General features: G+C 42.7%; 1 protein-coding gene and 1 long non-coding RNA gene across 3 annotated transcripts; one reads left to right on the top strand and one right to left on the bottom strand.

Moving 5' to 3' along the window:
• The first annotated feature begins 1204 nt into the window (after window positions 1-1204).
• AKAP17B (A-kinase anchoring protein 17B) lies at window positions 1205-26053 on the top strand. 2 transcript variants are annotated; one of them, XM_023634310.2, is made up of 7 exons: window positions 1205-1344; window positions 5068-5133; window positions 7217-7320; window positions 15400-16168; window positions 17610-17740; window positions 19814-20048; window positions 21693-26053. In XM_023634310.2, exons 3-7 carry the CDS (start codon window positions 7268-7270, stop codon window positions 23334-23336), a joined length of 2832 nt encoding a protein of 943 aa, XP_023490078.1. In that variant the 5' UTR covers window positions 1205-1344; window positions 5068-5133; window positions 7217-7267; the 3' UTR covers window positions 23337-26053. The 2 variants fall into 2 exon arrangements, with proteins under 2 accessions (XP_023490078.1, XP_070114398.1); XM_070258297.1 differs by lacking the exon at window positions 1205-1344 and adding an exon at window positions 2477-2815.
• On the bottom strand, window positions 5054-20124 carry LOC138921973 (uncharacterized). The gene is made up of 3 exons (XR_011435025.1): window positions 19986-20124; window positions 11295-11362; window positions 5054-5187 (listed from the first exon to the last, which is right to left on the bottom strand). It is a non-coding gene; the product is annotated as an uncharacterized lncRNA (long non-coding RNA).
• Window positions 26054-27959: the final 1906 nt, after the last annotated feature.

Raw genomic sequence — 27959 nt, 5'->3', positions numbered from 1 at the left:
ATATGGCAGTCGAGAAAGTGAATGCCATCTTAGGGAGCTGCAGCAGAAAAGTCTAGTGTCTAGACAAGGGACATGACCGTCCTGGTCTGCTCTGTGCAGAAGGGTCTGTGTCCTGGGGCTTGGGGGACGGGGGGAAGGGTAGACTCAGTTTTCCCCCTTCCACTTTCGAAAGATATAAAGGAATTGGTGTAAACTCAAAGAAGAGACTTGAACCCAGGTCTTTGGAGCAATAGAGTCTGGAAGAAGTGTGGGGCCAGAAGATTTGTCTTCAAATTGTTGGACTACTATGTGGAAGAGGGGCAAAGCTGGCTCTGCTTGGCCTCGAGGGGCCAGAAGTTACCAGGGGGCCAATTTCACTCAGCCTCAAGCCCTGAGGCAGAGACCCAAGCAGTGGCGGTCTGCGGAGCCAGTGAGTCCTGGTCTCGGGAAGCTGTCCAGACTAGAAGGCAGGGACCCTGTACATGGGACCAAAAAAACACCCCAAACAAAAACAACCAGTGCGGGGATAGAGTCAGTATGACCTTCGAGGTTCTTGCTGACCCTGTGATGTGTAAGTTCTGGTCAAGCGGGTGCACATTTCTCAGCAGTCCTGCCTCAGGGATGAAGAGGACAACAGGACCTCTCTCATTAGCTTTCTCATACTCGTTTATTCAAAGCAAATAGGTCGCGTAGAGGTCGGCAGCCCAGGTAAGCTGCAGCCTCTAAATCACTGTAACTTTGTGCGGGGGGAGCCTGGGCCAAGTCTTGCAATCGTCAGGAGCAACCGCGCAGTGGGATAAACTTTGGCTCCAGCTTTGCCACACGAGAGGGGCGGGGTTACTTGAATGGGTCCTCAGGAGAAGGCGATTGGCCCTGGGGGAATCGAAGGGGCGGGACTAGGCCATGGTTGCCATTGGTCCTGCGGGCAAGTTGAGGGATGGCAGCGAGGGGGCGGAGCCCGCGAGGGGAGGCAATCTGCTTGGCAAGAGCCCACCGAGGGGAGCGGGCGGGCAGGCGGGCGAACCCGCAGCCGGGAGCCAGAAGGCCGGAGCCAGGAGGCAGCTGCGGCGAGCGCGCCAGGGCCGCGGCGGGGCGAGGGGCGCGCGGGGCGTTGGCACTGGGGCGCGCGCCTGCGTCGGCGGCTTGGATGCGGCGGAGACGCTTCTGCACCCCGCGCGCTCGACGCGAGCCATTCAACAGCTGGCCTCGCGGGCCACAGTTGCAGCGAGCCGGTTGGAGCGTTAACGGTTGCGACTGCGGCTGCTGGAAAGAGGCGGCGGCGGCGGCGGCGGCGGCGGCGGCGGTGCTAGTCCAGCTGTCCCGGCGGAGACCCGAGTGGAGACTCAGAGGCTCCTTAGGCTCCCGGTAAATGCCCTTCGCTCTGCTCGCAGAGAAGGCAGCCACGTGCCGCTGCGTTCCTGCCGGCTGGCCTCCCTGGCCTACGGGGGCTGTGGTGCCTCGCAGACAGGGCCACGCGGATCCTCGGTGGGGACTGGGGAGGGGATGCGCCGGAGACCTGGGTCGCCCCACCTGCCCTTGCAGAGTCAGCTTTTCCAGAGATGCACCTAGGCTCTTCCCCTGGTTCTCTCCCTTAGCCCTAGAGCTTGCTGCCCTGACACCGCACTAGGGGGCGCTCTGGCAGCCAGTCAAGGGCTGGCTCTGGCCGCTGCTCCAGCCGAGGTCACTTGAGGCACTCCCCTGGGGTACGCTGGCAATGGCATCCCGCTAATGGGAACTGAAGGTGAAGCTTGGGCTTCCTCCCTGCTCCGGCTGAACTCATTCAATTAATCATTAGCAGGGCTCCACCGACCCCCTCCCCCTGATAACTGGGTCCTTGGCTTCAGAGATTCGCCTAGAGTCTGACTTGAGGTTTCCAGTGCGAGTGGAATAAGACCGTTTCCAATCTGACTGGGAGGGCGGGGCTCACCCACAAGGCACAGGACACGGGGTCCTGATTGGGGGGCAGCAGGGCGAGGGGAAGAAGTTGGAAAGGCCCATGCAGTAGGAGAAACTGCCATCCCTGAACGCTGGGGAATCATGTCGTCTTGGCCTTTGGGACCTGCGTCTTGTTCACACTTGGTCTCCCGCTTTTTGCAATTTTATTTAAAGCCAGCCACTACCAGATAACTTTTGAATGCTGTCCACTCCAAGGAGTGACTTGTATCAGAAAACTGGGTTTCAGCATGAGGACTGGTTATCCTTTGGGCCTTTTCATCTTCTCTGTGTCTTTTCTAAGTTGAGAATAAAGTTCCAAGGATCATGCCCATTTTATGCTGTTTTTCTGCCTGCCTCTGCTCTAACTTTGGAAATTTATGCTGTTGGAAGAGTGTGCTCCTGCAGCATGATTGGTAGGGCTCAGTATTCATGCTGAGAAAACCACTCTGGGATAATATAGTTGGGACCTCTCAAGTTCTGGTTGTTTTGTTTGCTTTATAAGAATGTGGCATTCCAGTAGTCACATTTTTCTGTGCCTTGTTTTTTTGTTTGGGAGGGAGTCACTCAAAGCATGGAGTAACTTGCATGAAGTATTTTTACCTGGACTCTTGCAAAGTACAGAGAAAAGTGCCAAGTGGAATAGGCCTGCTGGCGCTGGTGCCCCAGGGATCCCAGCTATCACTATATCAGAGGGTGGGTGGGGCTGACTTGAGGTGGTCAGACATTGTGGGGAGGGCACAGGGCCTGCAGAGGCCATCTTGGCGCCTGCGGTGGGTCATTAGTCCCAGCCAAAGATCACACCTGCATTGTGGCCCATTTGTCCGGTTCCCCATCATACACTCATGTGAAGAGCGTGGCCTTTGACTGGCTTCGTGTGTCATCTCCAGCTTCAGAAGGAAAGGTAGGCACGGAGGTTTGGGAATGTGAAGGTAATGGTGGTGGCAGGTGGGGGGGGGAGCTGTGTGAGAGAAAGAGACTTGTTTCAAATGTCAAAGCAGCTCTCTGCCATGGAGACTGGCTACATGTCTATCTTCCCAGCATGCATTCCTGCCTTTGCTAGAGAGAGGGGCTTTTGCTGAGTTGTTTCAGAGCCAGGGTGGTGTTACTTGTGCAACTCTCTGATTTAGTGTCCACCTGGGTCTATGTGAGTACTATGTTATATGCAACATGTTCCCGGAGCTTTTAGAAGCTTTAAAGCCAAGCTAGGGGCTGAGGTAAACTAATGCCTGGGGCTCAGTCTGAACAAACGTGGACTGACCGCATGGAATCCAGTGATGTGCATCCTCAGAAGAGATAGCACGAGGGCTAGACCACTTACAGGAGGAGAGAAGGGCCGCCGTAACAATAATAAGAGCTCACATTCATTGAGCACTTCCTGGGGCTTAAGTACTTTACTTGCATCATTTCCCTTAATCCTTTTAAAAATTCTGTAAGGTAGGTGCTGTTATCATCTTCTGAAGCTCAAAGAGGTTGGGTAACTCACCCAGCTGGTTGATGGCAGAAGTGGGGTTTGAACTCAGATCTGCTTGACACCAGCCCTTGAACTTGAAAGCATGTTACTTTTTACTGTCATAGAGAAGATTTCATAAAAGGGGGAGGATGTGAGCAAGGCTTTGAAGGGTGGGTGGAACTTACATAGGGAGACAGGACATTTGGTCGAGGGGATCAACATGTTTGAAGGAAGTCAAGGAAAACTAGCCCAGTTAGAATGGCGGGTGGAAACAGGGTCACGATGAAATATCAGGCTCTTGAGGTGGGGCGGCGTCATGTTTTAGAGAGCTTTGAGAGGAACCTGTGATTTGATGCAGTAAAAAAGAGGGAGATGGTGAGAATTTTTGAGCAAGGAAGGCCATAGCAAAACCAGTACCAGTCACTTGGTGTGCCCTACTTGGGTCCCTGAGCCTGTTTCTGTCTCACTCTTTTTTGAGAACCTTGCCCAGTTGTCAGCATATTTTAACTCTTGTTTTTGAATTTCCTGAACCCTTGGGGAGCACCAGGTACATGCAACCAAACAGATTCCTGGGCTCAGTGTGCAGAAGGAGCCAGCTAGGAGAGGGGCCCTGGGTCAGATTCAGCCTGAGATGGGTATGCTTCAGCCTGCACAGTATTTTAAAAGGCTTCTGTTTTAAAAATTAAGGGTCAACATTGAAAAACCAAAAGATCTCAGTAAAAATCAGGATTTCCAGCTTTTCCAATGCCAGAAGGCAAATCTGTGCAGTGCTGACTCTTTAGCTGGGGTCTGGGTGCTCCACGTCCACCCCTGCCCCCCCCCCCCCCCCATGCTGGGACCTGCCTGACCCTGTAGGCCCCACACCCCTACTCTGGAGAAATAAACCCTCGCTCGGGAAGATTCTCATTCAGGATTAGCTTCTTGTCTTACTGTGTAATTAGGGAATTGTTGGACACGCAGTAGAACTGACTCTGTGAAATGTGAATAATCTTAACACACAGGGATGCTGTAGATATCGCTGGGGATGGGCTGATGGCCAGGGACTGAGCATTTTCCATAGGTGGTACCTTTCCTCTGGTCTGGGCTTTTGAAGCCCGCTATGCTAGCGCCCCCAAGAAACACTCTGGCGGGCCTCACTCTTCTCTTTTATCCTTCACTTGGACTCAGGTTTTCTTTCTGCTGAATACTTGGTGTATGTAGGATATGGATCCAAATGATCCAAAGAGGTCAGGGGAAAAAAACAACTCAGAACTGACTACCTAAAAAGTAGCATGTTAAAATATTAATCTGGAAGTCCCTGAAGGCACGCCATGTGTTCTAGATGGACAGGAATCAGCCATTTCTGGGTTGGCATTTGGGGCGGAACGTTCTTCATTGTGCAGCTCTGTCCAGCCACTGCATGGCATTTAGCAACCCTGGCCCCTACTTACCGAATGGCAGCAGTGCCCCTCCCTACACCAGTTACTGTGACAACGACAATCAACTGTTCTTGTGCATGTCCCAGTACTCTTGAAGGGAGCGGTACTAGCACATTTGAGAATCACTGAGGCATAGTCCCAGGGATTCTAACACTCATTTCACGTGAAAGAGTGTTAAAACCATTGTCACTTCTCTGTGGCCCAAAGTAGCCCATGCTTCTCACGGCTTTCACCATCTTCTTCCTCAGATTCCAGATAATTGTCTTAATTTCTTTCTCTTTCTAGACTCAGTTCTTTGAAGTTGACTCGTCACTGTAGCCCCCCGACTGTCATAAACGGAGTGGTTGCTTGGTAAGTACTTGATAGATCTCTGCATCCACTGAGTACTGTTAGTGGCACTAGGAGCTGGAAAGAACAAGCAAGTCTGCATTAGCATTTCACTCTTCCTCTTTAGGTGCTATTCTCAGTACTTTCAGTATGAAAGTAACACCTTTTTAAATGTAGTTGATGAGCAGATTCTCTGTTTTAGGTAAGATTTAGCATTAGTAAGTTCCTATGATGTTCTAGGCTCTGAAGATAAAACAGTGAACCAGACAGATGCAGCCCCTGCCCTCGGGGAACTTACAGACTCGGGGGTGGGGTGGGACAGATAAAAAACAGCTTGACAAATATGCATGATAATTTGATCATTTCAGTGTTACAGTGAAAAAAAAAAGGGGCTGATATGCTACAACATGATGGGGTGGGAACAGTGCTATTTAAGATGGTGTTCAGTGAGCCAGCCCTAGATGGCCTAAAGTTCCACACGCTCCATCTTGGTGGCCCAGGTTCCGTTCCCGGGCACGGAACCACACCACTCATCTGTCAGTAGCTATGCTGTGACAGTGGCTCACACAGAAGAACCAGAAGAATTTTGAACTATGTACCAGAGCTTTGGTTGGGGGGAAAGGAAGGAAAAAGGAGGAAGATTGGCAACAGATGTTAGCTTAGGGTGAATCTTGCTCTGCAAAAAAAAAAAAAAAGAAAGAAAGATAGTGTTCAGGGAAGGCTTCTCTGAGCCAAATCTGAAAAATGAGAAGGAGCCAGCCGTGAGAGAATCCTGGAGGAGGGAGCACTTCAGCCAGAGGAGGCACAAGTGCAAAGGCTGTGAGGAGTGAACCCAGTGCATTTGAGGAACAGTAAAAAGGCCAGTGTGACTAGAATGGAGAGAAGAAGGGCAGGAGGGGAGAAGGGGACAAAATGAGTTGAAAGAGGTGGGCACGGGCTGTATTTTGAGGGTAAGCAGTTTGGATTTTGTTCAAAGCATGATGGGAAGCCACCGGAAGGTTTTGAAGGGAGGAGTGACATGATCTAACTTCAGGTTTAATAAAACCGTTTTGACTGTTGTGCAGTGTTGACTCTCTGGGGGCAAGGATGAAAGAAGAGAGACCCGTTGGGAGGCTGCTGCAGTAATCGAGCTTAGAGATGGTAGCAGCTTGGAGCTGGGGAGTAATAGGGAAGATGGAGATGGCTTTGGAATGTGTGGCCAAGGTGGGGTCAAAGGACTTGCTGGAGGATTGAATCTGAGAAGAAAGGAGGAATATGACTTGGTTTTCAGCTTGAGCCCCTGGGTGTGGGGTGGCTCTCTTTAGGGAGATGGGAATCACTGGGTGGGGGGAGCAAGTTTGAGGTGGAGGGGAGGTTTGGGGGGATGGAAATTAAAGAGCTCTGTTGTTAGGTTGAGATGCAAATAAAACATTCAGCTTGGAGACGTTGAATAGCCAGTTGAATATCAATGTAAAGGTTGGCTGGAGCTTCAGCCTACATAAAAATTAAGTGCAAATTAAAGCCACTTTAAGTTGCCATTAGAGGCTAATAAAGATAGCAGAAATAAAAATGCTAACGATCCAATGTGAGCCAGGCTGCAAGGAAATCAGGCATGTTAATACTGCTAATGGTGTAATAAATCGACAGTCCTTCAGGAGAACAATTTGATGATATACAACAAGCCATATAAACTTATTCCTACCCTTTGACGTGGTAAAATAGTTTGAGGAAATCATTTTCTGAAAGATTTGTACAAAGATTTTCATAGAGATGCTCTTTCTCATCTGAGAAGTATAGAGTATTGCTCTTTCAAAAAAAAAAAAACACACAATAATTGGAAAACACAAGTCCCCAGGCAGGGGAAATATCTAACCAAATATGTAGTATCTATAGAATTTCTATAGAATTTACACAGAGATTTGCTAAAGGCATGAAAAATGTGAAATGTGTTGACCACATCAATATCTGGAATTATTATTAAACAGGTGCAAAATCCAGATCATGATGGTTCATAAGTAAACTGTGTAAATCTCACATGTTGCTCGTGTTGAATATTGTAAATATGCAGTTGTCTTCTTTTTTTAACTTTTCACCCACATGCGATTTTGTATCTCTTTCTCTCTGACAGTGTTCCCTGGTCAGGATGCCATGAGACAGCGCTCCGGCATGAAGAGTTCACATGAATTGTGGCTTCTCATGTCTTTCGTCCCTTGATCACATTTCTGCCATAAGGTATTGAGTAATATCCTATTCTGCAGGATTCGTACTCAAATAAATTTACCTTGAGATTCTAAAGAGGTTGGGAAACACTGCTGCTCTCAGAACAGTTTAGTAGCGCAAAGCAGGGCCCCTTGTAAGGGTTGCTTTTCCCCTGTAGGTGGCGACTCATGGGCAGGAATTTTGCTGGTAATTTTCAGGCTGTGATAAGACTGAGAAGCAAAACACTGGTGACTTCATGATATGGGTTTCCCATAAATAATACTCCGACTGTTCAGTGAGTGAGGCAAAAGTGCAGAAGATACTCAGCCACATTCCTTTAACTCCCTGATAGCTTTTTTTAATGTGAAGAAGAGAAAGCTATGATTCTGCTTTAGTATGGTAAATTAATCCAAGGTGTAAAGCAGAATTCCTGGCTGGAAGTGTCTGGAAAAGATGTTCTACACCAAAAATGCGCCTGGTGCTAGAGAAGGGCCAAAAAGACCAAAAGACTGGTCAGAGAGGTCTGCGGACTGCTCTATGCGTGTTTGAAAAAATAGTTCCCTCCCAATGATGCAGTGACTCCTGTCCTCACTAACAGACATTATGTAGACAGGCCTAATGCAAACCTTTTTTAGGTCAGTTTATTTTTATTAGCCTTAGAAACGCTTTGCTTTCACAGACATTATCACATAAAGGAAACATTAGTGTGATCTTTTAAAATAGGGAAACCAAAACAGGAAATTAAGTTGCCCAAAGACACAAATGAACATCGATCCAGTTGTCTTCATTTTAAGATCAAAATTTCCCATACTAGACTCTACCTGAGAGCAGATTTTCTTTGAGGGGTGGTAGGAGAGATTCTCTTTCAGTACAACTCTAGTATTTCATGGTCGCAAATTTATCATTGCTAAATGGCTGTGGGTCTCTAAAAGTCCTTTCTGTCCTGAAAGCCCCCAGTGCCCCAATAAGCTCTTTAGGACCTCCTTAATTTGGGAATGTAGTCATTTGGAGGATCCTGTATTGGCTATATTTCTATTGTAACACTGGGTGCTGCTCATTTCAGTGACGTGGGTTTGTTTTGTTTTGTTTTTTGGTGAGGAAGATTGGCTCTGAGCTAACATCTGTTGCCAATCTTCCTCTTTTTGCCTGAGGAAGATTGTCCCTGAGCTAACATCTGTGCCCATCTTCCTCTCCTTTGTATGTGGGACACTGCCACAGCGTGGCTTGATGAGTGTTGTGTAGCTCTGCACCTGGGATCCAAACCTGTGAATCCCGGCCTGCCAAAGCAGAGCACACGAACTTAACCACTATGCTACCAGGCCAGCCCCAATGATGTGGTTTTAAAATTTTTCAAGATCAGAGCACACGGTCAGCCTCAGTTTTAAAAATGTTGTTTGGGTTAATGATGTGTCAGAACACATGAGCGTTCATCCATGAGCTCTTGACTAAAGAGCCAGGGAATGTTTCTGTCTGGTCAAGACTTACTGGGATTCTGTAGAGCCAGGAAATTGAAAATTGCCTAGTTGAATTGACCCAAATACATTTTGGCTGCCCTGCTGACCATAAACATGTTGATATAATTTTATACATCTTAAATGTTTTTAAAATGACTAACTTGAAGGTTCAAAAGCCTGGAGAAAAAAGAAAGGCAACAAAGAATTACTTTGAAAGAGGATATTGAGTTGTCCAGATAGTCCTGTTTTATCACAGTTTTTAAAAAATGTGCCGCATTCAAATGGCCTTGCTGGCACTCTGACAGCAAATATTTATGAGGGTGACAAAAAGTGAGAGAGAATGAATGATACTTTACTTATGACTCAAGTGCTTTTAAAGTTCTAAAGTTATATTTCTGATCTAAAAACACTTAGATAGATCAGAGGAATCTCTCTAGTATCTTCTGCAATGAAAGAAGGTATTGGAGTGACTTTGGATGCAGACCCTGCAGAGTTTCTTGAATTTTCACTGCAGGTTAAAACAACCATTTTAGGCTTGTGAGAATATCTCAAGACCATTTCTTTTCTCTCTTCTCTTATTCTACTGTTATTCAGTCTGAGAAGTATAGAGTATTGCTCTTTCAATACTAGGGTCTAGAGCAACGAAGATGAGGTGGACAGATGCCTAGAGAAAGCAGCCATGTTCTCTGAGAATCTGCTAGAAATGTTCTGGCATTGGGAGCATGTTGAGTGAAATGCTTTGGTAAAGCTATGTACACAAGATACTGCTGGAATGCCCACTGTGTAAACATTATTGAATAACTATAATTTTTTAAGGTTAGAGGAGCTCTCATTTGCCTCTGCAAAGGTGTTAAAGAATAAGTGAGTTCAGCCGTGTTGCTAGAAGAAAGATATTGTATGTGGGGGGATTGGGAGGTCATGGTGGAACATGATAGAATATGGGAATAGTTAAAAATCTTTAGTAAAATTCAAGTTTTTGGTAATTTATGGAGGCCATAATTAGGGCATTACTTGCCAGCAGGGCTTGGCTTATACTAGGCTCTTAAATTTTTGTTGAATAAAGTAATCTATGCATGTGACAGTGAAGGTGAAAATGATGGGAAAATTGTTAATGAATTCTACCATTACTGTCATTTGAAGCACAGACATATTAAAAGGGAATTTAGATGGCAAATTAGGTTGTTCTAAAGAACCAATTTTAAGTTATAGTCTAATAACTTGATCTCAGTGATTCTACCTGTTTTAGTAGATATATTTTTATTAATATATTTAAATATACATAATATAACGATGTGTACTAAATAATATATCTAACTTAAAATGATTATTTAAAAAATATGTTTATTTGATTTAAATGGGGTTGAAAACAGGGATTATATGGGGAGAAAAGCACAAGCATTTTTGGACCTATTTTCAAGAGCAAAGTAGGGCCCTATACAACTTTAACTAGATTCAAGGATTTGGCACATTTAAGCTTGGAGTTGAGAAAGTATCCTGATTTAAAAGAAAGCACCTGTTAAAGTTGAGTATTGGATGTAACTGTGAGTATTTTCCAGAAACATCCGTCTGTTTTTGCTATAAAATAAATCAGTTATGACTTAAACATTCTGCAGACAGATCAGTCGTTGCTGGGGGCGGGGAAAGGATGACGAAGGGGCTCAAGGAAACAGTTGGGGATGAGGGGCATTTTCACGATCTTGACTGTGGTGATGGTTTCATAGATGTGTATACATATGTCAAAACTCACCAAAATGTATACTTTTGATACATATGCAGTTTATTATGTTATGGAATGTGTGGCTTATCGTATATCAATTATGCTTCAATAGAGCAGTTTTTAAAAATAACTTCTGCAGCCTATGGTATAGCTAGTATTGAAGTGGCCGAGGGCTCCTTTGTTATCCACAGTCCTAATCCCCCAGGCTTCAGTCTTGACTCACACAAACCTTGGTTATGAGTTCAGATTCCTATGGGCATTTACAGTGATGGCAGATAGAGGGGTGTCTTTGATGGGGCAAGGGAGTTGCTATTGTATTACTCTGTTTTGGCTCTTTTCTGGGTAAGTTTGTATCAGTAGTTTCGAATTGCTTCCTTTTAATGGTTTCTTATCATCATGTGAGTTTCCTCTTTTTAATTAAAAAATATATAAAATTAACACATGCTTATTGTAAACATTCAAAAATTCAAGCAGTAAGAAGTGCACAAAGCAAAAAGGAAGTCCATTCCCTTCCTATACTCCCAGTCCATTTCTCAGGAGAAATATTGTTAACAATTTGATGTACATCTTTCCAGACTTTATATATGGAGGGGTGTGTGTGTGCATGTGTGCTCGCCCATGCATGTATGTTTATATTGCTTTTATTATATTACTTTTACAAAAACAAGATCATATTGCACATTATTATTCTTCAAATTGCTTATTTTTTCCTCTAAAAAGTATCATGGGTGTTCTTCCCTGCCGGTAGGCACAGACCTAACCCTTCCTCTCTCCCTCCCTCCCTCCCTCCCTTCCTTCCTTCTCCTCTCTTCTTCCTTTTCCCTCTCCCCTCCTACCTGTCCCTGGCTCCTCCTCTTCTTCCTCCTTCTTCTTCATTTTTTGTTAGTTTTTGGCCTGAAGTCTCCTTAAGGAAAAGCATCACAACAGGAATTAATCGTTATTGTGCACCCACGTGTCGGGTGCTGTCTAATTAGTTTTTAGTGACCCGGCAAAAGTTGCCAATGACATTGCTGTAGCATTGAAGCCATGACATATGTAAAAAGCCTAGATCTTGGTACACACTAGGTCCTCAATATTTTTAAAAAAATGACATTGGAAGATTAGCTCTCTGTTCTGGGAGAGTATTTTTTTATTGAGGTCGCATTGGTTTCGAACATCATATAAGTTTCAGGTGTGCATCACTATATTTCGACTTCTGTATAGACTGCATCATGTTCACCACCGAAAGTCTAGTTGCCAGATGAAATTTTCGTAAGCGTTTCAGATCTAAAGCCTGTGAACAATAGGGGAGATATGAGAGGAACAAATGTCGAATTTGTCCTTGTTGCTGTTGTTGGGAAACAGGAATTCGAGTTGAGGATTTTAAAGGAGGCCAGTTTTTTAATTTTTAAAAATAACTAGGCCTTCTTGGGAAAGTCAGAAAACAACTTAAATGCTTCCCAATCAAGGTGTCAAGTCCTCCCACTAGAGAAACAGCTGTGAAAAGACAGATTCTAGAGGACAGGTCATGGGCTGGCAAGCCAGTGAGGCCTGTGGGTATGTTTATTTGCCCTTTACATTGTTTTAAGTTGTTTTAATTGATTGTAACATCTGAAAATCAGGTTTCACATAAGGACCTAGATTTCTGGCCTCTCTGAAATAAAGGGAGTATCTGGCCACCCTAGCCCTCCTCCCCTCATGGCATCTGCAGCTCAGTAGCAGCCACCCCTTTAGGTTGAGCACGTTCCTCAGTCTCTGCTCCATCTTCTTTGCTCCCTAAGACCATCTTGCTGTTCACTATAGTCATCCAAGTTGTGACCTCTGCTGTAAAATTTACTGCTTGTTTTTGCTTTGCTGTGGATGGAAGTGATAGCCAGTTTTTAAAAAAATGTCAAGAATACAGTACATCAAAGTATAAAATAATATTTGACTCATTTCTCTCCTAATTTGACAAGAACCTTTATTACACTTCAGGAAAGCAGAGAGACCTGGCTCAAATATAGAAGCTTGTTTTATTATGTAGAAATTACCCTTGTGAAGGATATGAGGCATATATTTAATCTCAAAAAGTGGATGATTTTAGTGTCTTTGTGAGTTTCATCTTAAGCGGAAGAGGAAATTGAAATTTTAAATAAAATCCATTTATATTGGTCATAATTTTAAAGGAATGATTAAAAATGCGTCTATTAAAAGTTATTAAATCAGTAAAAAGTTTTATTAAAACCACTGCAAAAAACTCATAACGCAATTTCTGAACTTCATTCCGATGCATACATAATTTTAACAAAATTGTACTCAAAATGACACCGCAATAAGCAGCTTTGAACATGTTCTTTTCTTACTTTTAATTATTTCCCTAAGATATTTCTAGAGCAGGTTCCTGGATCAAAGGGGATGAGCATTTACATGATTCTTGGTTTGTTTTGCCAGATTATTCTAGAAAAAGATGTAACTAATTTACATTATCTCTAGCAAGATATGAAGGTGTCTGTTTTTTCTTTCTTCCCCAAACTTTCCCCAGAATGGGTTTTTATAATGTTTATTTGTTTGTGTAAAAATTATTAAATGGAATTATGTATCTTGGAACTAATTAAAATTTAGATGTTTGTATCATCAGTAGCTACTATTGTATGACAAACTATTGCAAATCTTAGTGGCTTAAACAGCAACCATTTACTACTTCTCACAGTCTGTAGGTTGGCAGGACTGTTCTGCTGATCTGCAGTGGCTTCAGCTAATCTCAGCTGGGCTTGCTCAGGTGTCAGTGGTCAGCTGGGGGGTTGGCTGCAGGCTAGCTAGTCTAGGGTGGCTCATCTGTCATAAGTAGGTTCTTCTTCATGTACCGTCTCATCCTTCAACAGATTTACCCAGGTTTGGCCTCATGGCATGGCAGTGTTCCAGGAGAGGAAGAGCCACTTGACACCTAGGCTTAGAACTGGCACTCAGCCACTTCTGCCTCATCCTATTGGCAAAAAAAAAAAAAAAAAAAAAAAAAAAAAAAAGGGCCAGCTCACATTCAAGGGCTGGGAAAAAATAGACTCTATCTCTTGATAGCCATAAGTCAAAGTCATATTACAAAGGGTGTGGACACAGGGACAGGTGAAAAATCAGGATCATTTTTGTAACCATTATATCCCAACATTCAAATGAATGTTATCCTTCAATGTTGCCGTCTTTCAAAGCTCTATACCCATTCCGGCGATTATCCACTAATTAAAAAATAATAATTAGAGCCTTTCTTGGACTCTCCTTCTGAGGGAAGCTATCAACCAATAAAGAAAATCAGTTTGTTCTTTATAGTCACCCATTTTATCCAACATTCTCAGTTCTAGATAATTTTTCATGATTTCTAAATAGCAAATCCACGATAAAAGAATTTCAAAATTGACCTCCATCAAGGCTATTTAAAAGAATGTAACCCAGACTTTGAAGTCAATCCAAGAGAAGCATCCTAAAATGTTCAAAACAAAGGCTGTATCACGGGAATAAATGGAGAGCATGACAAACCTGATTCCTTTGCAGTGATTAATTATTTTGTGTGTATTTTTCCTGGAATATTTTTTTAAAGCGTTGCTTTAGATTTGGCTGTATAAATAAATACTTATTGACTTTAGGTAAACTTGGGGGTTCAGTATATCCTACTTGAATACGAAATTAATTTTTCTCCTGAAGGAGCTTAGTGTTGCTTCTTATTTATGTTGCAAATTGCAGCCAACTAACTGGATTTTTTCTTCATTTTGCTATTTAGATAATGTTTTTAGAGAAACAGAACATGTTTATTCTCATATCATCCCAGTTCAGCGTTTCTATCATAAGGACTTCTAGAACCTAATATCTTACATACTGCTTTTGGTGGCCTTTTAAAAAAACAATTTGTACAGATTTTGTCTCCTAAAGGGAGTTCACTTGGATTGTCCTTCAGGGACAGTTATTAAAGAAATAGCTACCCTGTAAAGTTAACCAAGATTTAGTAGTCAACTTTGTGTTGGAATTTCCATCATCTGGCCATGTATGTTTGGATCTAAATCTCCCTGAAGTTGACATTGATGAGGAACTCAGAAGATATAGACACTGATACATCCACTTTTAGAAAAAAGTCCTCTATTGGGAAGTGCTATTTGAAGTCAGCAAATAGGAGCAGAGATCCCTAATTCCAACATTAGCAATCTCATTCACCTGGGGACAGCTTGCAAGAGTTTGTTAATATGAAATGCCAGCAAGCATTCATGTTTTAGGGTTTTTCCAGTCTCTTTGTCACTCATTAGAAGAGATTGTCTCCTCTTCACTTAGTTAAAGGCAATAGACTGGAAAAATAAGAGTAGAGATGTCCGTGTAAGACTTAGAAACCAACCTGGATGAATGATGCTAAGTCAGGTGCATGGGTTAGAACTACTGGCTGGGTGCATGTTCATGAATGTAATACACATATTTAACTGTAGTCCTGTTTCTGTGCCGTCCCCAGCAGGTTTTTATGGGACTTTACATTTGAGATCAATTGTACAACAGATTGGAGATTTGGAATCTTGAGGTCTCCATGTATGGGCAAGTCATTTAATTTTCCTGAGTCTATCTGAATTTTCCCATCTGTAAAACAGGCATAAAATACCTACTCACAGATTGCTTCATGAATCAAATCAGATAAAGTAAGACCACTCCCACTAATAAATGATAGTCATGGCTTGTGTTTATCGAGAACTTCCTGTGTGCCAGGCACTATTCCAAGCATTTCGCATGCACTTGCTCGTTTAGTCCTCCCTGCAGTCCTCTTGTCTCCATTTTGTACTTAAGGAAACTGAGACACAGCAGTACATGGAAACTCTTTGAAACCTTAAACAAATGTAAGCTACTGTCTTAATTCTCTCCATATGCGTTCCCATATCAAGTTGACCTAAGTCTACCATTCAAAATCCAAATCTGTGTTTTGCCCCGTTTGTATCAAAATGCTCTCTTTCACCCTCTAAGCTTTCCTGCAGATACCATGACGGTCACGGTGGTGTATGATAATTCTGAGGCAACAGAGCTCTGTGCAGCTCAGCACCTCTACCTCAAGCCCATAGCAAAATTGATGATCAACGTCTTACTCCCAGAGAGTACGGAACCTCTGAGGCCCTTCTCTAACTGGGAAGTTCTTGACCAGCTGAAGAGCCTGATTTGCCCTGACCAGTTCACCACAGTTCGGCTCTCCAAGAGCACAAAGGACTTCATCCTATTCGAGGGTGAGGCTGAAACACGAAGTTTGGTTCAGATCCTGAAGGCAAAGTTACATGGGAAGATCATCAAGCTAAACGGTTTGAAAACAGACTTAAAAGTAGTGGCTACAGATGCCCAGGGAGAGTGGGAACACTTCCCCAAGGAAAAGGAGGCCCCATCGAGTGACGGGGCTGAGGATCAGGACCATGATAAGAGCCCAGATTCCATATATTTCGAAGGCCTGCCCTGCAAGTGGTTTGCACCTAAAGGTTCCAGCGGAGAGAAGCCGTGTGAAGAGATCCTTCGGGTAGTCTTTGAAAGTTTTGGGAAGATCAAGAATGTGGATATCCCTATGCTTGACCCCTACAGAGAAGTGATGACTGGTGGGAGCTTTGGGGGATTTAGCTTCGGCTTGCAGACATTCGAGGCCTTTATCCAGTACCAAGAGTCCACTGACTTCATAAAAGCCATGGAGTCCCTTCGAGGAATGAAGCTGATGCTTAAAGGAGATGATGGGAAGGCTCTGGCATGTAACATTAAGGTAAGAAGTAGCCAGAGTTTCTTTTATTTCCCACGTTTCAGGTGGTCCTAAGTAAAAGCCAGAAGAAAGCATCTAAAATAAATTTCCTTGCACTCTACTGAGCTCTGATCGATAGCTAATGTAAAGATTGTGTTGTCATTAATAAATGGATATTTAGGAAGAAAAACAATCCTGATTTGAACATTCTTCTACTACCAGGCGTGCTGCCAGCTGCGGTTTTAAAAGTGATGGCGGTTAGAATCTGGGGCTCTGCCCTAGCTTCTTGAGGGCGTTAAAGGATTCTTCATGGCCCTTATGGAACTATCTCGTATGCCTATTCTATTTGACAAGTTGCTGAGAGAGAGAGGAATGTATACAGTTTGAAACCATAAGGATAGCAGTTTACTCCCTTGTTACTCTTGGGGTCACAACTTATAGTTTCAGGATGTCCGTCAGGTAAATTGCTAAAATGTAATCTCAACAAACTTGGATCCTTTCCTTTCAAAATCAGCCTGTCTATCCAATCATGTCTCCTCATTGATGTCTGAATGCTTGATCACCTCCTTCTTGAAGTCTTAATCCAGCAGAGGAAAAGATGTGGCTAAACCCTGCTTTTTCTCTAAATCAGTCTTTAGCGTGAATTTGGACTTTCAACTCAAGTAGCTTCCTGTGTATGTGTGTGTGTGTGTGTGTATGTGTGAAGCCACTTATGTTAAAATGTACATTTTAAAATTATGAGCTATTCACTCAGACAAAATATATAGCAAATACCATAACGACCGCCCATATACCATTGCCCAGCTTAAAAAATAAAATGTTACCGGTGAGAAGGGAAACCACCTCCCTCTGTGTACCCATCCTCCATCACCTTTCCCTCCCTCCGCGTAAAGGGAACCATGATCGTGAATTTGGTGTTATCATTCTCGTGCATGTTTGAATAGCTACTTCTGCTTCCTTTTATTTTTTAAGCAAATCTGTTTGTAGTGCCTCGATCAGACTTTCATTTTATTTTGAGACTTGCAAAGTAGTTTAATAATCGCTATAGTCAGATCTTGTATCTCATTAGGTCAGTTTTCCTGCGTCTTCCCCCCCAACCACCATATTTTTTGACTATTTCTGCCTCTGGTGATTAAAAAAAATACATTAACTCAGTTGATCTTTATGACAAACCAGAGGTAATATACTCACATCTCTGAGAGCCTGTGTCCGTAATGGCACTGTGGTGTCACCTATGACTGTAAAGTGAACTTCCCAAGGGTTCTGCCAAAGAAAATTCTGGAGCCCACAAGGACTGTCTGGCAGGTGACTGAGAAGCAGTGGACAGTATGGGATGCAGAGAGGACATTTTTAATTCATTTGGTTTTGAATTGCCCTGTATGTATTCATTTTCTCTCTCTGGCCTGGGACACACCCAGCCAGCTGGGAAACTTTTCTAATGAAACTTTGAATTGTTTGGGGGCAGGTTATGTTTGACACAACCAAACACTTCAGTGAAGGAGCTATAAGAAGGAGAAATCAAGAAAGGCTAAAATTACAAGAGCTAGAGGAAGAAAGGAAAAAAGAAAAGAAGAGAGAAGAGGAAGAGGCTGAAAGGTGAGGAGACCAACTTTAATGAAGCGGGTTTTTGACTTTTGACTTATGGATGTATCCGTTTGGGTGAGCGGCTAGACTTGATAGATGACATTGAGGCGGGGGAGAGGGGACGAATTGGTACAGACTGCAGCACTCCACGGAAGCCTACCGTCTTTCAACTGTGCTGTTAAAAAGCGAAAATGACAAGACAGTTGAAAACAAGAGACTTAAAGAGAGGCATACTTGTCAGGGAGAACAAGTAATGAGGAGCAATGGGACTAGCCAGAGTGAAATATCTGGGAAGAAATGATTAAAAAGAAAAGGACCAGGAACTTTTATAGCGAAAATCCTAGCCTACCAACTTAAAACTTTTACCAATTTACCTGAAGTTTACCAAATTTTATCTAGCCTACCAATTTAAAATTTTAAAAAATTCTTTGTAGGTCTAGAAGAGGTTTTCTTCCATAAAACGGTCAATAATCAAACTAACCCATAGGCAAGAAGGTGTGGATTTGTTGGAACTATATATCTTGTCAGCCTAAGTTCTTTCTGTGATTTAAGGAGCCTCCATACTTATTTCTTTGAACTTATCATTGTTTCCCGGTTTAGGAGCTTGAAGCTAGAAAAGGCTATTGGATTGCCAAAGGTTTGCCAAGAAGGTACAAATGGGCCAGAACTACGGGGCTCTGAAAACCGGTTTTACCTCCTGGCCTCTCCCCTTGCATGTTTATTCTCCCAGTCTTTCATGTAAATTAAAGCCCTTCAAAAAAGGAGATAAAGAGTACCCTCCCACGTGCCTCCCTCTTTTTTGGCTGGTGGGGTGATAGGAGTTCCTTGAGGTCACATCTGTGAAACTTGGCCAGAAAGTTGAGCATTGTCAAGGGAACTATTCCCCCCAAATTACCAGACTGAACTTGCAGTTTAGATAATCCAGCTTTGGGCCGAGTCCTCACTCAGGTAATTTTCCCTTCTTTCGCCTTCCCCACATCTCCAAAAGGGCCTAACTGTTTTAGTTAGGCTAAACAGTTTAAATTTTCAGAAAACAGCAGTTAAAAACAAAAAGGCCAGGGGCCAGCCCAGTGATGCAGTGGTTAAGTTTGCATGTTCAGCTTTGGCGGCCCCGGGTTTCGCCAGTTCGGATCCCGGGTGTGGACCTACACACCGCTTATCAAGCCATGCTGTGGCAGGAGTCCCACATATAAAATAGAGGAAGATGGGCACGGATGTTAGCTCAGAGCCAGTCTTCCTCGGCAAAAAAAGAGGAGGATTGGCAGCAGATGTTAGCTCAGGGCTACTCTTCCTCAAAAAAAAAAAAAAAGAAAAAAGCCCATATTCTTTCTAAACCAGTATGTTTTTATGACAGTGTACTGTGTTAAGTAATGTGTACCAAGGACCAGTTCTCACCCTTAAGATTTTCTGAGTGCCTTGATTTACCTTTATTTGCCTGTGTGCAACCAGGTCATGGAAGCTTGTGAGCTCCAGAGAAATGAAATCATCTCTGTGAAAGCTGGATCCAGTAGTTCTTCCTTGTGGTTTGAGAAAGTGGGGGCCAGAGGGGCCCCTCCTTTGAATTCTGTAGCCACCATTTTTTTTTTTGGAAGTTTAGCCCTGAGCTAACATCTGCTGCCAATCCTCCTCTTTTTGCTGAGGAAGACTGGTCCTGAGCTAACATCCGTGCCCATCTTCCTCTACTTTATATGTGGGACACCTGCCACAGCATGGCTTCCCAAGCAATGCCATGTCCACACCCGGGATCCGAAACGGCGAACTCTGGGCCGCCGAAGCGGAACGTGCCAACTTAACTGCTGCGCGACTGGGCCAGCCCCTGTAGCCACCTTTTTTTGATACTCTCTCTCTGGATAAGGTCTCCTGTACCTTCTTCTAATTGCCCCACTCAATTCTGTGTTTTTCCCTTTGACTGATGTGTCACAGAGTCTTTTATCATCAGCTGTCCCTGTCAGGCCCTGGGGTCAGCAGTGAGAGATTCCTGGAAACCAAATGATCTGTCCTCCCCTGGCAGGGGGGAAGGAGCAGGGAGGAGAGCAAATGCCTAATAAATACCTTCTGAATGGTTGAATCTTAATCATTGTCCAGAAAAAGAAAAGAGGAGGAGAGGAAAGCCCAGGAAAAGAGGAAGAAGGCCAGGGTCAGGAGGCGAGCCCTGAAGGAAAGGGACAGACACCGGCAGAGGAAACAGAAGGACAGAGGCAAAGCTGAGGCGCCTCAGGAGCCTGACTCTTCCGAGGAGTGGGAGGCAAGGAAGTACCTGCTGGCTCAGAGGCGAGCGGAGGCCCTTCGGTTGCTGCGGGTACTCCTGAGGAAAATTGCAGTAAGGCTCTTTCCCAATTGTTCTTCAGCCTTGGTACGTCCTGATCTTTCTGAGACACAACTTTCACATTTAAGCAGTGGCCCGGTTCAAGTTGACTCCCTGGAAGACACACTGCCTTCCTTGGGGTTTGTTTTCAATGGGCTGGTCTCCAATAACCCCAACTGTGGATTCACAAAAGGGGCACCGAGATCCTCTAAAGGAGTTGTGTCTCACCCCTACCGTGTTGCACAGATGCTTTGTGTTTCTAGACTTCAGGATGGGTTTACCCAGGGCAGTGTAGCTGGTCTGCCTCCTTTTCTAAGTTCCTAATAGATGGAGCAGAACATGCCAGGGGCAGAAACGTGTGGCGTAGGTGTTGGGTTTGTAGTCTTCCACTCCCCTTGCTTGATCATTCACCTGCAGCAGGATGGGGCGAGGAGGGAGAGCCTTGAACAGAGCCCTTTGAGCAGCAAGCTCCTGTTAGTCTCATCTGAAACTATTTGCTAAGGAATTTCTCACATCACAGGGCAATTGTTTTGTTTGGAGAGTTTCAGTTTGGGAAGGGTTTTTTCCCCCACTTACTGACCTCCTAAAGATAACCAGCCTCAGCAGACATCCCAGAGTAAAGGCCAGAAAGGCTTCCCAAGTGTTAATTTAAAAATCCATATTCAGTGTTTTTAAATACAAAGAGTGAATGGCATTGGTGTTAATTTTTGCAGTCTCAGCCTTTTTCTCATTAGTGTAGACAATCAAACTTAATGAAATCAGCATAGAAAAATCTCACATTTACATCTGTAATAAGGCTGGCTGGATCTTTTTTAGTTTACCTTAATGACTGCCAAGGTTGACGCCTTTTTTAAGAATCTGTCTCTTTAAATGGGCGTGGTACCTAACTCTTGGCCCCGTGGATAGCTTATACTGATCAGAAGTCCGCAGGTTCTAATCTCAGCTAATGCGTAAGCACCGTGCCCTGATTTGTGCCACGCGTCAGTGGGAGCACTGTACAAACTCTTCCAGCAGCGTGGGGCCTGTGGGCAGCACCTCTCACCTGCCCTACGGTTGTGCAGAGTAGAGAGCATTGCAGACAGAACCATTGTCACGGCCACATTGTCCACTTGCCGTCTTGTTTCTGACTGAGGCGGGCAGGAGGAGGGCAGCTCAGAGACACTGTCACCTGCAATGCATAGGAAAAGGCTGGAATGAAAGAAATGCAGTTTCTCTTTTAAGCCAGTTGGCCCTTTTAGAGACACGTTTTACCACCCAAAAACTAGGACAAGTCTTTTCTTGTTCTAGGATTTTCTGGGAGGGCTATAGATCATTTCTTATTCCTCTTCGCATCCCCAGCCTCTAGCACAGTACCTGGAACAGTGAGTAGACCCATCAGTTTGTGAACAAGTGAAAAAAGGGTCATGTGCTTTGAAGGTGTGTAAACCGTGGTGGCTTCTAACATAAGGATGGGCACAGACCTAGTAAAAGGGGCTCGTATTAGACTGAGACATTTAATTTTGCACCTCCTGTTTCCTCAGTGCAATATTGTTCCTAATTTGGATCTATTCTAGGTGTTATTAGAGAGCTCTTCAGAACAATGTCCCAAAGCCCAATTTTCTTTGAAATGTTTAATCTGTTTAGTTTTTCATGTGAGATTTTTAACCTTTTTCTTTGAAGGGATCCACACAGTTTAATCCACAAGAGGAAAACATTGCAGGTTCCGAAGCTAATCACATGCTGGGGAACACAATGAAAACTCTGAAGAAAGAAGGGTCAAATGCTCGGTATCTTCAAAATCAGGAGGAAATGCCAAAATATCAGGTTGCCAAGTCAGGCAGTAAACGAAAACAAAAAATGAAGAAAAGAGCTAGGGCTCGCTTACGTAAATCTTCCTACTACCTTGGGGAAAGAAAAATAAGATGTTCGGCTAGAAAAGCGAGAACCAGAAAATTATTAACCTTTGAATACAATCATGGTTTTGTCTCTGACGAGGATACCTTGCAGATTACATTGATACGAGATCAGTCTCTGGAGAAAGAAGACCACCACAGTTTTGATAAATCCTGTTCTTCCAGATTATCTGAGAGAGAACATGGCAGGAAACAGAAAATCTATGAAACAGATGAATTTACTGACTATCTACTAAACTATTATCAATCTCCAAAATATGTCCGTATCTGCTTAGAACCAAGTGACATAACAAGCACATGTCAGTGGCAGAGGGCTGTCTATGCTAAGGGAAATGGATTTCAAATCAATTTGAGAAAACTTCAGTATCACTCAACCAGTTGGAGCCAAATGCAAAACCTGCAAAGGAGAGAACAGGTTCGAGAAGACGATTACCAGACAAAGATTTGTACTCAGGATACTGAGCACAAACCACAAAAGAGAGGAAAATTAGACTATGCCAAAGAATGTACTAAGGAACTTAAAAATCGTTGCAAGGACACAGCCAATGAAGCTGGTGATCAGCTGCTCCCAACCGATGGAAAAAGCCATCTGTTGGAAAAGACCCATGCTTACCAGGTCAAAGATTCCAAATCCACAAGTCAAAGCCAAGGTTCTTCACCCAAGAAGTCAGCAGACTTATATTTGGAGTTGACAGATTTCTTAGAGGATATTAGTAGTGATTCTGAATGCTTCAGTGAAATCTCCAGTGTAAACAAAGGGGAGAAACAGAAATCTATGGCCACATATGATAGCTCCCCAGAAAAAGGATCTCTTGATGCTAATGAAACCATCATTTGCAATCAAGAAGATAGGTCATGTCAACAAACCTTGTATTCAAAGCGGAAACGTGATGGAGAAGAAAAATACTCTAAATACAAGCTTCAAAAACCAGGCCAAAGGTCCAAGAATGAACTGAGATATTCATGGCTTGAGGGTGAGAACAATTCCATTAGAGACTGTAGGAGCAACAACAAAAAGAGGGCAATGCTAGCCCCCAAATACTTATTTGATGAAGGCTACTACCGCCAATCCAGTTCCAGTGGTTTATTAGATGACATCACAAGAAAGAGGAGGAGATTTAATGATAGTGCATTTGACCAGAAAGTGAACTATAGGCCCTCTTATGTGCCAATAATGCCGTCAAGAGATGCTAATACTTTCTATTTTGGAAGTTTTCCTAAAAGAAGAGAGACTTGGTGGAAGTCAGGATATAACCAGGTGGCAAAAAGGTTTACAAGACGTGAGAGTTCTCAAAATTTCATGCTGAATTCTGATACTTATTATATTAGACATTACAGTCAGGAGCATGTTGACTATGGAAGTTATTTAAGAAACAGCTACACTAGTTCTGTATATTTTCAAATGTTCTGATGGTCTCTTGAGAGGTCAGGAACACCCTTATTCACAATAAGCAATTTGCAAGAAGAAAATTTAAAACCAAATATAGCTATTAGTTAATAACTACAGAGAAAGAGAGTGACATTTAAAAGCTTGAGCAAGGTCAAATACAAAACCTTGTTTCTCTTGCCAAAGTATAAAGCCTAGAGAAAAATGACTACAGGTGTCTTAGCGAGCTTTGGAAATACAAAACATACAGATTCTGAAGCTTCGTACAACAATGTGCTTGCAAAACTTCTTTATCCAAGGACAGACGTTTCTATAGGTTTCTACAGTTCAATTGCAACTTTCATTTGGTGCCAGCAAAGGAGCAAATTAAGAGGCGTTGAGATAGCCTTCTATGGCTCTTTACCTGTCATAATGTTGTTTAGTACCATTTATCTTCAAAGGGGACAACAGTGAACAAATAAGGATCTTTTCACGTGTTCTTTGATTTGATCAGAAACACCATGTGCAGCAACAAACTTTCCCGGCTTTTCCCTAGAAATAATTATAAATAAAAGAAGAGAGATAACAGAACATATAATAGACTTCTTCATGACATTAGAGGATTTCATGAGCACCCACCAGAAGGAAATTAATCTTATTAATATGGTCATAGTACTCAAAGAGTTGTCCTTTGAGAAACAAAGTCTTGGAAGAATCTAAAAGGGACTGAGACTGTCCTTTGAGGCTTAAACAGATAGTGAACCACTAGCAGAGTTGCTTTTTGAAGAACCCCATGTCATTCCATCCTAGAAAAGCAACAGGATTGAAGTGATGTGACCAGTGGGATTTGCAAAAGGAAATATTGAAAGTTCCTGGGGCACCAATAATGGCACTTGGGAAGAGAGGACACGACAGTATTCCATTTCAGGTTATGTAATCCTTTCACTCAGGGTTGGGTGACATCACTTTGTAAAAAGCCACTGAATATCTCCAAACTGACTTTGATAAAACAGTAACAAGTGCCTCCTCAATCCTCAATAATGCCATGGAGTTAGGAAGAGTCAAGGGCAAAGCCCATAGTTTTCTATCTGGGAACAAATTATATGTGTGCAGGATTTGTAAACTCTTAACATAAGCAACTTATCTTTTTACCTACTGGTTTTGGACTTCTTGAATATGTTTTTAAATTGAGATATTTTATAGGTTTGTAAAGACTTACATCTTAATGCAGTGCATGTTCTGTTGAAAGCTCGGTTGATTCATTCTGCCTTATATTGGATTTAGGACCTCAGGGGCAGTAGATGACTTTTTTTTTTTCCAAACAAAGCTATACCTGACTTGGCAATTGAAGACTTCAATGAGATTAGACTGCCTACAGCAAGAAAAGGTGATTTTAATCCTCAGAAGTTGTGGAAGACAACATTTTCATACGCCATGATTCATTTCACACAGTCTTAACTTGATATTCTGTAGAAAAGTGCCAGCGGGTAGAGCCAAGGTGGGATGCCAGTCACTGTGGTTGCCCAGCATGACGAGGCACGATGTGTACCCATAACCAGCCTCTTGAGCAGCCTGATATCTGATCTTCTAATCTATCTAAAGTAAGCGCCACAGTGGTTTCATTGATCCTTCTAATCACCTTTAATAGAAGTATGCTGGTACATACAAAAGTTCAGAAATGAATGTCACATAGCAGCTTATGGTTATTATTAATAAGATAATAACCAATGAACAATTTGTTGACTCTCTTGTATTCAATTCTGCTTTCAAGCCAGTGACTCTGCCATCAAAACTAGATTTGGCCTGTCAAATTTGAAAAACCGCTCATAAGGCGAGTGCCTTTTCTCCTCTGAGGACTAGCAATGACCATTAACGTTCAAAGCACTGTTGTCCAGGGTAGCCTTTTAAACTACTAACAGCTTGTATTTTGTCACACAGCTTTTGGTAACTAGGTATTATTCTCCTCCAATGAGACCCTGCCTCCTTATTTTTTTCATGTTTCATGCCACTGAAGCAAAGAACATTATGGGTTTGTAATGGAAAGCAGATATGCTTGTTTTGAAAAAAAGAAAAACCTCTCAATTTCTTCTGTCATTTGATAATTTTTCTTTGTGGAGATTTTAGGCATGAAAACAATTTGCTGCTCAGTAACCAGACATAAAAAACAAATTGCAGAATACAGCATGTGCAATTTTTTTTTGTATAATAAAACTGGTGCTAAGTCACTTCTATATAATATCTTTTTTTTATGTAATACCACCCCGGGACCTAGAAGAAAGTAAAAATACTGGTTTTATGTTTACTTTCTGTACAACCTTGGATTTTTATGACTTGTGGTAATGCATTCTACATTTGAGTAAACCTCTTTTTTTGTGTAAACCTTCGATGAGGAAGAGAACAATTTATCCTGTACTTTTCAATTGAATGGCTTAGTAAGGAATGCAAAGAACCGAAAACATTGTAGTCACTTTCTATGAATTAGTGTTGTTTTTCTTTGTTGTGCTGTTATTTAAGTGGTACAAAAGTATTTTCTCATAGCTCTTTTTCTATGTCCTATTAAGTAAAGGCCTGAACTTTAGACTTTGTCTTTTTAAATAGATGTTTTCATGTTTTTCCTTGTATGTGCTGATAGTGCTTTTAGCAAGCTGAAAATCTGTCAATGTCAAAACAATTCAATTTGTTTGAATTTCTCAGGTAGAAAGCCATGTAACCTGGTAATTTTGAAAATAAGAACCAAATAAATGTATTTTTATTTGTTGCAAGACTGTTTAAAAATGTTAACTTTTAAATAAATGCTGATAATTCCACTTTGCGGCGGCGGGGGCGGGGGGGGGGAGTTTCTACCTGTAGTATGCTGCTTTGCACTACTGTTTCTGATCCTTTTTCTCATTTGCATTGTTAGAGAAATAATACATATTTAATTTTCAGATATAGTAAAAATAAAATTGTTATAGTGAATAGAGTCTTTGTTCATTTGCCACATGTATTGGCTAGAATGTCGCGCATCTATGATAACGTTTTCTAGAAAAATATACATGTCTAGTTTCAATGCTGTTTCTATGCAACTTTTCCCTTTATGATGCTCGCTTATAGGAATTGGCCCTGTCAGAGCTCATGAAACCAGTTTTATTTTCATTTGGATAAATTGAAATCATGGCATTTGGACTTAAGACTGTCCTCCCTTCAGCAAAGGTTTTATCAGTGCTCTTAAAAGGTAGCAAAATGGACTCCCTGGAATTTTATCTCATTCCTTCAGCACTCAGTGGAAGTGGTAAAGTTATACAGTATCCAAAACCAAGTGTGGGTGTGGGCTGGGGAGTCTAGTCAGAGAAGCTAGGGCCCTCAGTTATCAGTCCTTGCCCATCACACACGTGAAATGTACAACAAGCTGCCTCTAAGTATTATCTAACAAAGGCAGACTGGACCTTAGAGGACAATCTGGGCCCTTTAGAGCTGAAAGGGTCCTTGTTGGATTCAAAGAGCTCTTTCTGAAACAGCAAGGGTTGTATGGATGCTTGTTCTGGATCTAGGATTGGCTTAAGTTTGGCCCTCTGAGGTAAGGTGAATATGACATTATGCAGAGAAGCCACAGATATGGAGAGGTACTGAAAACAGTAGCCAATGCTGCTTGTGACCCATAGATGCTGGTACTGAGAACAAAGTGTCTCTGCGGGTGCGCTGGATGAAAGCAGGTGGGGAGCAGATGTTCACCTGACATCTCCCCCACGGGCACGGTGGTTGTAACAACCACTCTCTGGTCTTCTTGAACGGCGCCTTTTACATAATGTCGCTTACAAACATGTTAGCTGCATTTGTTTTTAGATCAAAGTCCTGCCTTATAGTAATATCTCTTTACAGTAATCAACACAATGTTGGTTTAGTTCTGAATGGAGAGGAATCAGGCCATTTGGGATTGAAACTTTAACCAGGCTCTGGATGTTTTCCTCTTGGCATCAGACAAACCTGTTTAACTTTGTAAAAGTAGCCTAATCTTCACATCTAAATGAGATTTCAGGCTGCAAAGGTGGCCCAACTCTCTCCCCTGCCTTCACCAGAGCATACAGTATACCAGGGTGCTTGGCACACAATAGGCCACTCAAATTATTTGTTGAATCAAACCTAGTGGGAGAAAAGGGCACATTTACAAATGGCAAAAACAGCCAATATGGTTTGATAACATCAAACATGGAAAGCTGTGAGCCGTCTTTGATTCAGGGAGTACATCCCTTGTGAGAAAACCCTGCCAATTTTAACATTAAAATGGCAAAACACTGATATTCAGAGTAATAGGTTGGCTGTGTTTATACAACTGACTGCATATGCAAATCTGATATCCTTCTTTTGACATGAGGTGAATTCACTTTGCTACTATAAGGATTGCTGAACACTTTCCTGACCAGATGATCTACCGAAACACTAACAACAAAACCTTGCCTTGGCACTTGGTTAACAACGCCTTCAGTAAAGTTACCCCTCAGTAACCTTGCTATAGACCTCAAGGTGGAGGGCTGCCTCTGAGAGTTTAGAAAGTTCTGCCTTAAAGAGGCAGAATTTGACAAGTCACAAAAAGTCAATTCAATTCACTATTTCTTAACAGGACAAGCTGGTATTTGGTTTGCGGTGTGAGGCCTCTATGAAGTTTTGCCCCTTGTTTCTTTTGGAATACAG

The sequence above is a fragment of the Equus caballus genome, chromosome X, assembly GCF_041296265.1.
Source record: "Equus caballus isolate H_3958 breed thoroughbred chromosome X, TB-T2T, whole genome shotgun sequence".
In the NCBI taxonomy this organism is placed as follows: Eukaryota; Metazoa; Chordata; class Mammalia; order Perissodactyla; family Equidae; genus Equus; species Equus caballus.
The sequence above is the reverse complement of the archived record's forward strand: the minus strand, read 5'-3'. Positions and strand labels throughout refer to the sequence as shown.

What these genes read in the sequence shown, in the direction of transcription:
- AKAP17B (XM_023634310.2), top strand. Translation starts at nt 7,268, where the DNA reads ATGAATTGTGGCTTCTCATGTCTTTCGTCCCTTGATCACATTTCTGCC. An exon ending in CTCTGGCATGTAACATTAAG is followed by an intron (nt 16,169 to 17,609) that starts GTAAGAAGTAGC and finishes GTTTGGGGGCAG; the next exon opens with GTTATGTTTGACACAACCAA. An exon ending in TACTCCTGAGGAAAATTGCA is followed by an intron (nt 20,049 to 21,692) that starts GTAAGGCTCTTT and finishes TTTTCTTTGAAG; the next exon opens with GGATCCACACAGTTTAATCC.